General features: G+C 41.0%; 1 protein-coding gene across 3 annotated transcripts in view; it reads right to left on the reverse strand.

The window, feature by feature from the left end:
- Window positions 1–15951, reverse strand: part of NOTCH2 (notch receptor 2) — a 216215-nt gene that overhangs the window by 87442 nt on the left and 112822 nt on the right. For all 3 annotated transcript variants that reach the window (XM_069602391.1, XM_069602372.1, XM_069602382.1), the window contains 3 exons: window positions 14467–14726; window positions 10745–11080; window positions 376–498 (listed from right to left, as the gene is read on the reverse strand). In XM_069602391.1, coding sequence (XP_069458492.1) covers window positions 376–498; window positions 10745–11080; window positions 14467–14632 — 625 coding nt within the window. In that variant the 5' untranslated portion in view covers window positions 14633–14726. The remainder of the gene's footprint in view (window positions 1–375; window positions 499–10744; window positions 11081–14466; window positions 14727–15951) is intronic.

The raw sequence follows: 15951 nt of genomic DNA on the forward strand, positions 1-15951 counted from the left end.
GAGGTGGAGCTGATGTAATAATAATAGAAATAAAGTGCACAATAAACGTAATACACTTGAATCTTCCCCAAACCATCCTTCTCCCACTTTTGGTTCATGGAAAAAACTTCCACCAGAGATCTTCCAGTCTCTGGTGCCAGAAAGGTTGGGAACAGCTGTCCTACAGCACTTAGCATGGTACTGAGTTCAGAACATCTGCCCAATAAATGTCGGTGAGAGTATTTCTTTAAGTGAACACAGGGGGACATATTCGGTTAGCACTATACCCAATGACGTAGCACAGACACTGTTGTAAAAGGGGCCCACTTCAATAACAACCTGCCTCTGCTTACTGACCCATGCCCCATTCTGAATGGTTTGTCACACCATACATACCTGTCCACTGAGGGGGACAGCGGCAGTTGTAGGTATTGACCCCATCCACACAAACCCCTCCATTCTGACACTTGTGGTTAGGACAGTCATCTATATTCCGCTCACAGGTGACTCCTTCAAAACCTAGTAAGAGAAGGATTAAAAGAAATGATAAATTCTCATAGAGATGATGTGATCTGTTCTTCTCCAACAGGACATGGTCATCAGAACAGACTGACTTCATTATTACAGTTCCACTGACAGCAGATGGTCAACCCAAGACTCACCATATAAAAATCCCTCAATCTTCTGTCTTTTCTTGCCTCAGGCATAGACAGTTAAAACGAAACATTATGCCAATGACATGCCTTCATAGTTACCTCACAAGTATTTCAAAGTGTTTTCATGAAATAAAATCCCAGTGAAGATAAATGTCTACTCAGGACAGCTGGTTCTAAAAAAAAGGGTATTAGATTTTCCCCAGCTCCATGCTAGATTAATGAGAAGAACAAATAAAAGATTACCTAATTAAATTTAAATTCCTTTTTGTTTTTTTTTCTTGGGAAAATCACGGGGGAGAATAGGGAGACATAAAAAAATACTGAACTGAAAATCTGAAGATAAGGGTCAAGTTCTAACCTCACTGCTTATAAGCCATTTAATACTTGGTAATTACAAGCTCCAAAGTAGCTTCCTCATCTGTAAAATAAGTCTGGCTGCACCTGCCCAGCCTGTCTTTCGAGGTTGTTATAAGTGCCACATCGTAAGGACAACACAATATAAATATAAAAAGCCATCTGAAGATGGGGTGTCATTATTACTAACCACACTTGCCAACTCTTAGTGTTCATCCTCCTTTTCACACTTATAGCACTGCTTCCTTCCTCTTGATTTTTCCCGTTTATGAAAAATGAAACTAGCACATCAAACTTCACCCTAATTGCACATAGCATGTTCCCCTATATAATTTATGAGTGAGTGAAGTCATTTAGTCATGTCCAACTCTTTGTGACCCATGGACTGTAGCCTCTCTGTCCATGGGATTTTCCAGGCAAGAATACTGGAGTGGGTTGCCATATCCTTCTCCAAGAGATCTTCCCGACCCAGCGATTGAACCTGGGTCTCCTGCACTGTAGGCAGATGCTTTACCATCTGAGCCACCAGGGAAGTCCTATATAATTTATACATTGGGCTTTTTTATTTCTCTTTCCTTGCTACCAAATCTCTTAACTATTAAAATGGAAGACTATCAGCTTTAAGAGAGGAAGTTTACTGAACATTCCCTTATTTGAAATACATATGACTAAGTATTTCGCCTCTTCAGAATGTCCCTTAAGTTTCTCTCTTTTACTCAAAACATATATCGGGTCTTATATTGGCACTGGTATAGTCAAGTAAAAGACGGAGTTCCTGCTTTCAGGACACTGCAGTCTGGTGAGTGGGCAGACATCAATCATGCCTTGCTTTCTTCATTCCTTAGCAGAAGCTGCTGTGGTGGTCTACATCTGCTCTGCTACACTGGAACACAGCTGGTTTCTCTGAATACAGTTGCAGTCATGCACATGAGTATGAACCAAGTAACCAAAAAAATTACCCAGAGACCAAAGTAAATCACTTTGTAGAAGATGGAGATAATTGGACGCTTGACTGAAGAGAATTCTATTTCTCTGGGTATTTGCTAAGAAGTCCATGCAAGCAGATGAGTCATTAAGTAAGCTTGAGAAAGACTATGAAAAAATTTATAGACTCAGATTTTTAAAAAATTAATCATATTACTCAAATATCTTCTGGGCTTCCCAGGTGGTGTTAGTGGTAAAGTACCCGGCTGCCAGTGCAGGAGACATAAGAGATGAGGGTTTGATTCCTGGGTTGGAAAGATCACCTGGAGAAGGAAATGGCAACCCACTCCAGTACTCCTGCCCGGAAAGTCCCATGGACAGAGAAGCCTGCAGGTTACAGTCAACAGGGTCACAAAGAGTTGGACATGAATGAAGTGACTTAGCATGCACTCATATCTGTTTAATCATATGACAGTCCTTCAAATGGACTGAGTCAGTAAATGCTGAACCGCTTAAGTCCACCCAAAATTATGATGAAGTGAGAGCAAATCTATAGATCCGCAAAGTACCGTCCCTGAACAACAACTGAAGTCCCTGTTTCTGGTCTAGTGCTCTCAAATGGAAACATTCTCTGGAAAAGTTGGATACTTTCAGAATGTGGGAGAGAAATGGGTCCTGGCCCACCACTGTTAGAAACCCATGTGGTTTGGTGGTGTCCTAGAATTGATACCAGCCATCCCAACTCGATCTCCCTGGTGACCAAGGCTAAATATGTTTGGCTAAGGTGTCAAGGAGGTGATGAAACCTTTGTAGCCAAACTATTTGAATTTATATTAGCCAGTGTTACAATGAAAAGAATTCACCAACCACAGACAAATTAAGAAAGCAGAAACATTTCAACATAACCATAACATATAAGAAATAAAATGTTTTCTTTTCATCACTATTTTTGAGATAGTTCTTACCTGTCACTATGTAGTTATTTAGGCAGAAAGGCAAATAGGTGAAAGAGTTAATTCACGGTTGAAGTATGGCCTCTGGGTTAAACTGCCTAGATTCAATTCTCACACTTTCCATGCAGTAGCTGAGTGAACATGGGCAAGATATTATATATGCTTAATAGTTAAACTTTCTTTCCTCTCTGGACTAATTAACAGGACCTACCTGAAAGGTTGTTTTAATGATTAAATGAGTTAGACAGAAAAAAAAAAAAAACAATTTAATAAATTGTGCTGGAACAACTGAATATCTAGATGCAAAAGAATAAATAAAGTTGGATTCCTTCCTCATCCCATAAACAAAAATGAACTAAAAAATGTATGAGTTAAAATGATAAGATTCTTAGGATAAAACATAGGAGGAAATGAGACTTGGGCTAGATAGAGATATCTTACACATGACCAAAGGCACAAGTCACAAAAGAAAAAACTGACAGTTTGGAATTAATCAAAACTGAAACCACCTGGGTTTCAAAGAATGACAAGAAAGTAAAGACAGTCCACAGAAAGGGAGAAAATATTTACAAATCATATATCTAGGAGATACAAAGAATTCTTACAACAAAATTAAAATACAATATCCATAATATAATAATACAAATAATCCAGTTATAAAATGGGTAAAGGAGCTAAATAGACATTTCTCCAAGGAAGATATACAAAAGGCCAATAAGCACATGAAAAGATGCTCAGCATCAGCAATCAGGAAAATGCAAATCATGACCACAATAAGCTATCACTTCACACCCACTAGAATGGCTATAATTTTAAAGACAGATAGTAACAAGTGCTGGTGAGGTAATAGAGAAATTGGGAATCCTTATACACTGCTCGGAGAAGGCAATGGCACCCCACTCCAGTATTCTTGCCTGGAAAATCCCATGGATGGAGGAGCCTAGTAGGCTGCAGTCCATGGGGTCGCTAAGAATCGGACACGACTAAGCGACTTCACTTTCATTTTTCACTTTCATGCATTGGAGAAGGAAATGGCAACTCCAGTGTTCTTGCCCGGAGAATCCCAGGGATGGGGAAGCCTGGTGGGCTGCCATCTATGGAGTCGCACAGAGTTGGACACGACTGAAGTGACTTAGCATGGCATAGCATATACACTGCTGGTTGGAATGTATTAATAAAATAGTGCAGCCACTATGGGATATAGTCTGGCAGTCCTGAAAAGATTAAATAGGGTTACCATACGACCCAGCAATTCCTCTCATAAGTAAAACCAAAAAGAAATGGAAATGTATGCCCATTCAAAAACTTGTACAAGAATGTTCAGAGCAACATTATTCTTAATTGTCAAAAAAAAGCAGAAGCAGCCCAAATGTCTATTTCATGATGAATGGATAAATACAAAGTGGTAAATCCATATAATGGAATATAATGCATAAACAAGAAGCATACTATGTGTTCCCATTTATATGAAATGTCCAGAATAGACAGCTCTATAGAGAGAGTAGATGAGTAATTGCCTAGTGCTGAGAGGGAGTTGGTGCGGGGTGGGGTGGTGGGGGACAGGTTAGGGAGTGACTGCTAACAGGAACAAAGTTTCTTTCGAAGTCATATAAAAATGAGCTAAAATTTATGTGGTAATGGTTACACATATCTGTAAATATACTCAAAACCACTGAATAGTGTGCTTTAAAATAAAATTCAATGGTATGAAAATTATATCTCAATAAAACTGTTATATTAGAAGGAAAGGCACTTAAAACAATGCCTGATGCACTGTGTTTTATACATATTAGCTAATACTATTATATATCAATGGGATCAAAGCATCTCTTAGAGATTATCTACTCTAATCCTTTTATGTTACAGATGAAGAAGGGCCACATAGCTGACTTACTATACATGGCTAGGAGGCAGGAGTCAGTCCTAAACCAGAAACTTTACCTAGATCTGGTCAGTATGGTCTCTGGGACCCCAGAGTTCTCTTCCAAAAATCTGCAAAACTGACCTTGGGTCAAAAGTTCCCATATCTGAAAAAACTCTAGCCAGATCAGTTCTCCTTGAAAATTAATACAGGATTTATGCTTTAAAAATAGAGATACGGGGCTCTTTTTGGAAATAACTAGCAAATTCTTATAAAAAGTCCACCCAACATAGGGGTAAGGGGGTGCAGAGGATGGATGTGGCTTAAATGAGTAAGTTACAGTGCAATCACTTCTTTAAAATGTTCGAAGGTTTTAAGGGAAAGGGAAGCAGACAAGTCTCCAGACCTGTGGGTGGGATGGGTGTAGCCGACTTATGGAAAGGCTCACATGACTGTACTAAAAGGAGTTTGCTGCTCGAAGCCAACTCACATCCTTAAAAGGCCAAAAAGAAAGAAATTAAACTCAGAAGGAACATTTTTAAGACTGTGCTGTTATAAAACCATGGGCCACGTAACTGATAAACAATGACAGGGAGGGTGGGGAGCAGAAAAGTGTCTTTTGAACTTGTCATCCCACACAGATAGCAGCATCTCTCAAGAGTGCTTCCATATCTTTTCATTTTTAGTCCCTAGGAGGTGTGACGGTGGAAAGACTTGGTGCAGAGGCTCAAAGAGGAGAGGCTCAAAGCTGAGATGACACAACTGGGATTCTTCCAGGCCAGGCTGAAGGTCCTTAGGAAGAGCTTCCGTGCACAGGGATAAGAGAGTGAAGAAAACCCAGTGATACCTGGAACTGGACAAAGGCACCAAAGGTAAACAGCTACAGGCTACCTTCTCTCCCTGCCCTCTGCAAAGAAGCCTGTTAAAAGAGCAAATTGGTTCCAATTCCATCCCACTGGTTTCCTTGGCACACTTCATCCATCCTCTGAATGGGCCCCAGTGAGCTCACTGACCCCATGGGTGGCCCATGAATTTTAGCCCCATCACCCACCCAGGCTGCTGTTCCTAGCCACCTCCCTCTGTATCTCCCAAATGAGCTCTACTTTCCTTTCTAACTTTACCTCCTAAGAAGTCAGAGAAATGAGTAAAGGGATTCAAAAGAAATCACTTCTAAACTTTTTTTTTTTAATTACAGAATATAGGAATGCTCTTCTCTATCACATTCAATTCATTCATTTGTCAAATATTCACTGAGTCTCAATTTGTGCCAGGCACGAGGTTGGATACTGGGGGCGGGTAGTTAAGATGAGAATGTCTACTAGAAAGGATGAACAGGCAGTTTAATAAGTGTTGTGCTAGAGGTACATAGGTTGTGAAAGATCTTAAGAGAGTCTCTAATCCCCCCAGGGGTGGGGAATACAGAAGGCATTTCAGTGAAATAGATGCCTTTGGCACCTCACAAGGAATAAATTCTATACAAAAAGGCAGGGTGGGAGGGGGAGGTAGGTGATAGAAGGCTTAGGAGATAGCAGGGGCAAAACTGTCAGGCATGGGAGGATATGAAAAACTTCAAGGAACATCAAGAAAAACCGGACTCAGGGCCCAAACTAAAGGGGCTAAAAGAATGCGCCCTGCAAAACGGTATAATTTCTGCATCTGCTCCAGAGAAATCTGCCAGAATATGATTAGTATAATACCCCAGAGAACGTCACATGCCTTGTGCATATGAGAATGCAAGAGGGAATTATTTCTAAGAGTTTTTAAGCTCAGCAATTGCAGAGCAGACACAAAAGCCACAGAATGTGGCTAAGCTTTATTTTAATGATATAGGGATATTACATATAATCAAGCCTGTAAAGTATAGGGGTGATTTACAAAAGATAAACCTTCTTTGTTTGGAGAGAACAGATTGGGCAGCTTTTTATGAAGTTTAAAAATCATAAAGGAATAAGGAGGTATAGGAGAGAAACAAAAAGGGAAAGCCCATCAGGGATTGTCCAGTCCAACTGTGAACTCGCAGGCAAAGCCAAGAGATGCAAACAGCACACTGCTACTTCTTAATATATCCACAGGCATACAACCAGCTTAACTCATAAACCCCAAAATATTGGGAGTCAGTGATTCAAGTATGTATCTTCTATTTTGTTCTTTAGCTAAAATTATTCTAGCTGAGTACTCCTCCTTACAGTTTAAAAGCTTTACCTAATGGAAGGATCTAGGTTATTAACAGTTGCTGAACCAAGGAAAAGATGAAATACAGTTCCTTGGTTTCATTCTATCAGCTCCCTCTTGAATATATTCCTTTTTCCTTCCCTCTATTGAGAAACATTTCTTTCTTTATTACTCAGGATGAGTCATATTTAAAGTTTTAATTCCCCCATCAATCTTAAAATAATACTAAAATCATCTCAGTAACTATAGTGCCCTTTGCAGGAAAAGAACTATATCATAACCATTCAAATATAATCACTAACTTATGTGGGGCTCACTGAGTTTTAGAGTTGAAAAGAATTCCAATTCTTTTTACTCAGTACTAGTGTAAACCAGTACAGAAGGAGAAGCTAGACTAAGTCTAGCAGTTACCAGGAAGAAAATAAGACCAAAGTTATGCTCTCAGTACTACCGTACTATACTAAACTCGGCCTGTAAAGTCAGAAGGCGTGTGTCTATTATATACCTGCCACGGTTTCCAGGTGCTTGGGATACATCACCAAACGAAAACAGAGATCCTAGCTTTTACTCTGGAGAGGAGAAGAGGCAGAAGAATTTGGAAAGACAGACAATAAACAATAGACATAATGAGGTAAATTATATAGTGAAAATTACACAGTAAGATGGCAAGCATTACCAAAAAAGAAAAGAAAAGGTACACCAAGGCCAGAGATGAAGGCGGAAGGGAAAGGTTACAATCTGAAATAGGGTGATTAGGGCAGGCCTCAGTTAAAACTGCCAAGATTTGAAATGTGGTGGGAAGCACCCATCTGAGAATTGCAGAATCTGGACAAAAGTGACTTTACCTGTCACTGGCTTGGTTTCCCCATCTTTAGAATGGAAATAACGATTCTCTTCAAATAAGGGTGCTGTTTACATTGAGATAGTGATTGCTATTTTAAGTAACATTTTAGTCTCTTGACTAGTGTTGGGGGCAATGCAGGAGGGACAGGAGAGTAGTATTTCATTATAAAAAGGACTCTGTAAAAGAAAATAATCTCCAGACATTATTTCCCTATGTGGAAATAAAGTTAATACTTTGCAAACTCCACCTGGGACATAAAAACAATGAGCATAAAATCTTACACATTGTATAAATATATATTTATTCACAGTGTTATTGCATCATCTATTGTTTTTAATTTTTTTAATTTCCTTCTATATATTGTCCAAGCTGACATCATCTGTTTCAGATCATGAGACCCTGAAAGGCAGCAACTAGCCTACTTGACTATTTTTAGATATCTGCATAATGCCATATGCAGCCTGTAGGCATGTGCTCAGTCCCTCAGCCATATCCGACTCTTTGCAACCTCATAGACTGTAGCTCACTAGGCTCCCCTGTCCATGGAATTTTCCAGGCAAGAATGCTGGAGCAGGTTGCCATTTCCTACTCCAGGGGATCAAACCCACATCTCTTGTGTCTTCTTTCTGTACTACTGTGCTACCTGGGAAGCCCATACACAGGCTGGTATATAACAAATACTATCGATTATAATTAGAAGTATCTCCTTTTTATTTTAACATGAACCTACTTTTTTTAACCCATACATCCCTAAACATTTAACAAAAAGTCTTAAGACATTTCAAAGCCACCTTCAGGAGCAGACAAGCAGTTAACATTTGGAAACAACCTGCCTGGATTTCAGGACTCGGCCTAACCACATGTCATCTGTACAACTTTGGGTACATTGCCTCACATCTCAAAACTTGAGTTGTTTCACCTGGGAAAACTTGAACAATAATACCTATCCCCAAGGATTTTGTGTACTAGAGCTAATGGCTGCAGAAGTACCTGGCACAGTGCCTGACTTATAAAAGGCATCAAATAAATGTTAGTTTGCTCTTTGCCAAATCTTCTGCCCCCAGCCTTGCACCCCCATCCCAATCCCAAACACACACACATACACACACTTCATCAGTATATTAAAAAAAAAAAAGTCTTGCTTGAAACTGTAAGTGGAGTATAAGAGACAGCCAAGACGTTCTTACTCCATCCCACCAGCCCTGGCAGCCTCTAGCTGTGGAATCCCTGGTTATTTCCTTTCTCAAGGAGGAGATACTATTCTGGTTTGACAGATCCTTTCCTGGACACACTCTCAGAATTCCCTAAGGTTCTTATCGTGGCTAATGGATAACAATGCAGAGGCTATGGGAGTGAATAATCACTCTCTCCCAGCTAAAAACTTCCTTTATTGACTTCTCTAACTTCCCGTTAGTACTTTGCTGCCAAATCAACCTCCTGTCCTAGGCAACTATTAAAACTAATTTTCTTGAAACTAAAAGACACGTTTAGTGGTCAGCAATAAATTGCACTAACCTCAATTACTAGCCACTTAGGCTATTAGAATACCAGACTATTAGAATATTCACAAAATTAAATTGTTTACATTTCTGTTTCCTTCTTTTAACCCTTAAAATGCAAACAAAAGCAGGAGTGAAGAAAGATACCTTTTAGTTATTCCTTCTACAAGATAATGTCGATGACAGTAATATTAGGTAAATAAATATTTCGTGTCTAAAATGACAGCAGTATCTACTCTTCACTGAAAGAGAAACTGAAAGCAAGGCAATTAAACAGCTTGTTTTTGTGGCTTATGGTTAAGTGGTATCTTTTTCTATTAGGTGGCAGTGTCTTGTATTGTGTATTCCAAGTACACAGGATGGTGCCTAGAACATAGCTGGCAGCCAAAAAATTTTAACTGAATGAAATGAATAAATTACCATTTGCTTTTATCCTGAAGACCAACGCATGACCTTTAATCCCCACAAGAGAAAACACACGATCCCATTACATGTGACCCATATCCACAACACCAGAATCTAAGATTCCTACTCCAAGAGAGTGGCTAGAACAGCTTTTTGAGGCAATTCTGCTTACTCAGCACGTTATTCCCCCCTACGGTTTTTCATTCTTTTGTTTTTGCACTAAGGATATTTGTATAAAAACAGAATCTTTGTTGCTTAGTAATTCATCTGCTCCAGCCACTTATGCTCTGTTCTCAATCAAAATTCTCAGTTTTCGGCCTCCTCATCAGTTTTATAAGGAGTTTAGTGAACTGGCCAGCCTTGCTCCTTTTTCCATCCTATGGAACAACGGGCCCCAAGTTCCCACATATTACTCCTCTTTTGCTTCTATCTTGGGTTATGTGTCATTGTGCCATACATAATCTATCAGCACTCATCAAAAAGTGCTCACTCGTTAACAGAGCACTACCACCACGCCAGTTGCAAAAGTCTTCAGCTTCAAGTCTGGGTAGGGTTACCCCAAAGTTAGAGAGGGTTCTGAAGACCAGAATTTCAAGGAAAACTATAAAAGAGTAGGGGGGTGCAATCAGGTAACTAGTAAAATAATCCATTATTCCATCAGAGGTAAAAGCATATAAGAAAGTTGATCATTTATTATTACTATCAATTCAGTTTGAAGCATTTTATTAATCACACATATAAATTTTTCAATGTCTAATTCTCCTTATGTTCCTTTCCATTCTATAGGCTTATCAATCCTTTCCCAGAGCTCTGTTTCTCTTATTTCTCACTGTTCCTCCAAAAAGGACAATAAACAATTTCCAAGTCACTCATCATCATAAACTCTGACATGTTAAATTACCCCCTGCTCAGTTTATGGACCACACTGGGCCCATAAAACTCCTCTCTCACCAGCAAACCACCCCACACAACATTCTCACTTCCCCTTTTCCCCGCGGGGAAGGACACTTCCTCAAGGAACACTGAACCACACCCCATCCCCTTCCTTCCCGCTGGAGGTGCATCCCCCAAGCCAGGACACTAGGGGGACTCCTTACCTGGAAGGCAGCTGCACTCAAAGGTAAAGTCACCAGCCTGCCGGCAGGTCCCTCCGTTGACACAGGGGGAGGGTGCACAGGGCACGTAGGGGCTGTCGCAGTGCTGGCCTGTGAAGCCCTGGGGGCACTGGCACTGATAGGAGCCTGGGAGGTTGAGGCAGGTGCCGCCGTGCTGGCACTGTCCTGGAATGTCACACTCATTGACATCAGCCTCACATTTCTGCCCTGTGAAGCCTGCGAGGCATGTGCAGGAGAACTGGTTGGCCACAGTGGTACAGGTACTTCCATTTGCACAGGGGTGGGACAGGCAGGCATCAGTCCACTGGCACAGTTTACCTACAGGAAAGGTAACAAAAGTAAGCACTGCCCACAGAAATGGGTGTCAGCCCCATCCCACCCCATATCTCCCACCCAACAGGTGACGTAAGGAGGCCATTGCGTGGAGAATCCCTAAGCTCTCTGAACTGTACAGGAGCCCATATCAGAGCCTCCCCAGGTTCATCGGACAGGAGCACTCTCCAGGGCCCTTAGCTGAGACACAAAGACTCAGAGGGGCACAGGAGTGACTGTAGGTGAATCACAGGACGCTACAAGAACCCCTGCAGCACAGAAGGGTGTGGATCCACCTAGTGTCTCACACCTCTTTCTGCCTAAGATACTTCCTCTGTTTGGAAGGCCGTCTTCCTTGCTGTTCACCCAGTGGGCTCCACTGTCTTGACAACTCTACTCATAAGTCACCACTGCCATAAAGTCATCCTTAATGCTCCACTCAGGTACCCAAACCCCGACCCGCTCCCTTTCCCTCACATACACACCCCTACACATGCAAACACATACCCCAAGTTTGCTGTTTTCTTTTATTGTCACCTATCACACGAGCAGGGCTCCGATCCCTAGAGTAGGCTCTCAAATCATGTCTTTCGAATGAAAATAAAGTGTACCGATATTTTCCACAATACACTGGCACTAAACAGACCTCTTAGATGATAAAAACAAGTCAATATGACTTCTGCTTCCCTTAAACACAACACACACGCACACGTATTCCAGGAAACATTTTGTTAATTGTGGTCTTGACAAAAATAGTGCTGGATGTGTTTGAAGAAGATGAAGAATCTCCGGCTTCTTAAGCATGGAAAAAAAACTAAAAGCTGTCATAAGAATAAAGATCTAGAAAGGCAATTCTTGTGGACTCTCTCAGGTAGGAAAGCGCTAGAAAGAATCAGGAAGACAGTATTCGATCTCAAGGAATCAAAACAGATTATCTGAGGTAGAGAGAGAGAGGGAAAAAAATACTCCTATGCTACTAGTAAATTCGGTATTCTCGTGGCTTTCTATTTTCATGAGTTCGAGTTTTTTCAAAACTGAAGATCTGAGAATCCCCTGAATGTGTTAATACTCCAATTGGTCGTCTAGGTAAACATCCAAATCTTTGACCCCACCTTCCCACAGAAAAGCAAGGAAGAGTCATGACAGACTCTCTGAAAGGGAGAGACGTGGCACACGAGTGCACAGAAGAACTCTCTGTCTACAGGAGTATCAAATCACAGGGAAAAGGTGAAAAAAAAATCCAGGTGCAGCACGTGTACTTCAGGGAAGACAGCGTGAAGGGACCTTCATTTTCCATTTTCCTTCCTTCTACTCAGAGTACTTACCTACAGTGGAGAACAGATAAAAATGGTTACTTCTGCCAGCAGTGTATTTCAGAGGATTTGCCTACAACTGAAACCAGAAGGTTGCTGACCTTGGTTTCCCATATATGTTTTGTACAAGCACTCACCTTCTGCCTCTGTTTTTTTCATCTATGAGTGACATGAGCTCATAAGGTCTGATGAGGTAGGGTAGTGAGCTATCCCAAAACTAAAAGGGTAAGCTTGACCTATGGTGGTTCCTAAAGTGGTGGATGAAAGTGGCAGATGTATAAAGATGATTAGCACCCTGAGGACCACCAAGAAGAGATCTTTTTAATAGCAAGGAATCCACTTTAATTTGAGGGTTATTTCAGAGTAACGTTTTAATTATGAAGAAGGTATCACTGCCGTTTCCACTAGTCAGGATTAAAATCTTTTAAGTGGATATGCCCTCCCTTGCCTTGTGGAGCAAAACAACTTGAAACTGACAATCAGGAAAAATTATTCTCTCAACCACCAAATCTCTTCAGTGACTCACAGTATCAATGCTGTCACCGTCATGATGGAGATATAACTGTAACACCTTTTAATGAAAAACCAATAGAACAAGCATTCCAAACTGAATGAATCAGTCTAGTTTTCTGAGTGTGTTTTTCATTTTCTAATTAGATTTACAGAATTGTTGATATACTGGAGGACAAAACAGAGAATAGTTCTCCTTTTCACAACTAAGTTAATAAACACTTATGGTTCATTTTGAATAAAGCTCAGACCCACCTGTGAAGAACTCATAATACAGTCAGATGAGAAACACATAAAAATTAATTACAACAAACTATGACACATAAAATAATAGAACACAGAGACTAACTGTGTAAAGGAATCATGAGAGGGTCACTGAGAGGTTATAATAACATTAGGCAATCTCCAAATGTAGAAAAGGGCATTCCAGCAAAGGGGTATGCAACAGCATGGAGGCAACAGGAAGTATGACATTTTCAGGAAATGATGAGAACACTGGCGTCACTAAGGCGAGATGCTTGTGGGGAGGTGAGGCTATAAAAAGACGCAAGGCCTAGACTGTGAAGGGCTGTGAAAGCCAAGTAAAAGAGTCTGCAGTTTACTTTGCAGATGATGAAAAGTCACTAGGCATGGTGAGCAGGTAAGTTTGTGAGAAGATTTGCATGTACAATTAAAGATGTGGCAATGTGACAGGTAAACAAGATGGGGAGAAAATAGAGGTGAGGAAACCAATTAGGAAACAACTGCAGGAGTCCAGGTGAGAAAGGACATGAATGTCAACTACACAGCAGAAGAGGAAATGGAGGGGAGTAGACAGGTGAGAAGTAACTCAGATTAAAATGCATGCCTGAGTCCACGTGGGATACAGATAAATGAGAGGAAGTTTCTAGCTTGGGGTATTTGGAGGGTACACTGGTGTCACTATCTATATCGACATGTTGAGTTTCAGGTACTTGCTGAATTTCCAAGGATAATATGCAATAGATAGTTGGAAATATGAGCCTGAATGTCAGTGCCAGTGTGAAGCAAAAAGGATGATCGTGAGAGTCATCAGCAGGGGATGAAGATGATGACAGCTGAAGAAACTGGAGAGAGCAAGATTCCCTGGGGAAAGCTGTCATATGGCTCAAAAGAGGGCTCAAAACAGAGTTCCAAAGAACAAAAATTAAATGCATGAGGACAAGGACAAGACAACGGAGAAGCAAAAGAAACAACCAGTTTAGAAACCAGAAAAGCCAGTGCCCTGAGCGTCTGGGGAGAGGAGTCTTCAGGAAAGAAGTTCCCAGCAACACTAACAGCTTTTCTCCCAGTGACAGGGCAGTAACCGTGATCCCCAGTCCTGACATATGCACTTCGTCAGCCACTGTGGGGTATTTGACCCTTTTGCTTTCTCTTTCTCCCCTTTCAAAAGGAAGTTAGGGATAGTTGACTGGAACATTCCAGTTCCTTCCCATAATGATAAACATGTACTATAGGGGGGGACCCTAAAGAACCAGATGATAGTAAAAGACACTAAGTGGAAGTACCTGCTGAGAATAGGAAAGTGTGGGCCTGAGTCCCACTGGTTACCTGTAAAACCGACTTGGCAGGTGCACTCATAGGTGTCCCGGCTAAGCACGTGGCACGTGCCTCCATTCAGGCAGGGCTGAGACACAAAGCAGGGGTGAGTAGTCGAGTGCTGGCAGTCCTCGCCCGTGAAGCCCAGGGCACATCGGCACGTGGCTTTCCCCAACATAGCCTGGGCCACACACGTCCCACCATTCTGGCAACGGTTCTTCTCACAGGGGTCTCGATGCTGACAATATTCTCCCAAGAAGCCCTCTGGACATCTACATGGAAAAGAGAGGAGTCCGTGAAAACATTTGACTTCTTATAAGTCCACAAACTTACAAGAGAATGCAGTTCATTCAAGAAAATACTAGACTGTGAATTGAGAAACCTGAGGGCACAATCTATAAGACTGTCTCACTTTAGGAGAAGTGTTTAGTACTTAACCACATACTCTTGTGTCTTTTTGACCATGATCCTTATTCAGAGGCAAAATACAACCAGAGCCTTTTTCATGTAGGCGCAGGCTGGTAGGTGGTAACAGCACTGGTTTGTGCAGCATCGTGGAGACTTGTCTTCAAATTCAGTAACTTTCTCCTTTTGACTAAGTCAGTTGATAGAGTTAAGACACACGTGATAATGCATGGACTGACCCCCTTACCCTCTCAAAGTTAAAATCTGTAAAATATCGGGTGGCTTCAACTAAGCACTGAGGAATAATAAGTTTTTCTTATTTTCACTGAGACATCAGTTGGCCCATATCTAGATTTCCAGATCTTGTTCAAGGGGTCAAGACTGTGACAAAGGAAAAGGAGGTACAGGAATGGGGAAGAATTCAAGAGGCTTTTCAGAAACTTAAATCTGCAAAGATATTAGTAGCAAGCAGCTTTCCTAACCAAAAAAGCAAAGCATAACATTAAAATAACATTAAAAATATGTAAGGTAGCACACAAACACCAAAGTGAAGAAGGGAACACAATTTAAGAACAACAGTCTACAACATTTCCCACATATTGAGAAATCTTTTTACATGCCACCGCTGATTCATAAGATGCACAACCATCCCAAAATGTGTGTAGTATTTATGAGTTTTCTCCAAACACCATAAAAAAGGCATAGAAAGTCGCTATTTTCATAATGAAGAGGTCTCCAAACACCATAAAAAAGGCATAGAAAGTCGCTATTTTCATAATGAAGAGGTTGTTTAAACAGGATCTCTAAGAAGCGTTTAAAAGGAACAAAAAGTCTTTGATTCTAAGTATAAATTTTGCCACTTGGCTGTCACCCCAGATACTTGGTTCAACCTATTTCTCCATTTGACTTTTCGGAGGATAGAAAACTAACTACGAGGCTGTTCCACCATTACCTTGAAGATAATACATTTAAACCAAACTAAATTCTCCCCCTCAAAACCAGCTCCTTTTGCATCCTCCGAAGCTCAGTCACTGTCTTGACTCTCCCAACCACTCAGACTTTGAGCCCTGGGGTTCTGTTTCATTCCTTCTT

This window comes from Ovis canadensis, chromosome 1, assembly GCF_042477335.2.
Source record: "Ovis canadensis isolate MfBH-ARS-UI-01 breed Bighorn chromosome 1, ARS-UI_OviCan_v2, whole genome shotgun sequence".
Taxonomy (NCBI): Eukaryota; Metazoa; Chordata; class Mammalia; order Artiodactyla; family Bovidae; genus Ovis; species Ovis canadensis.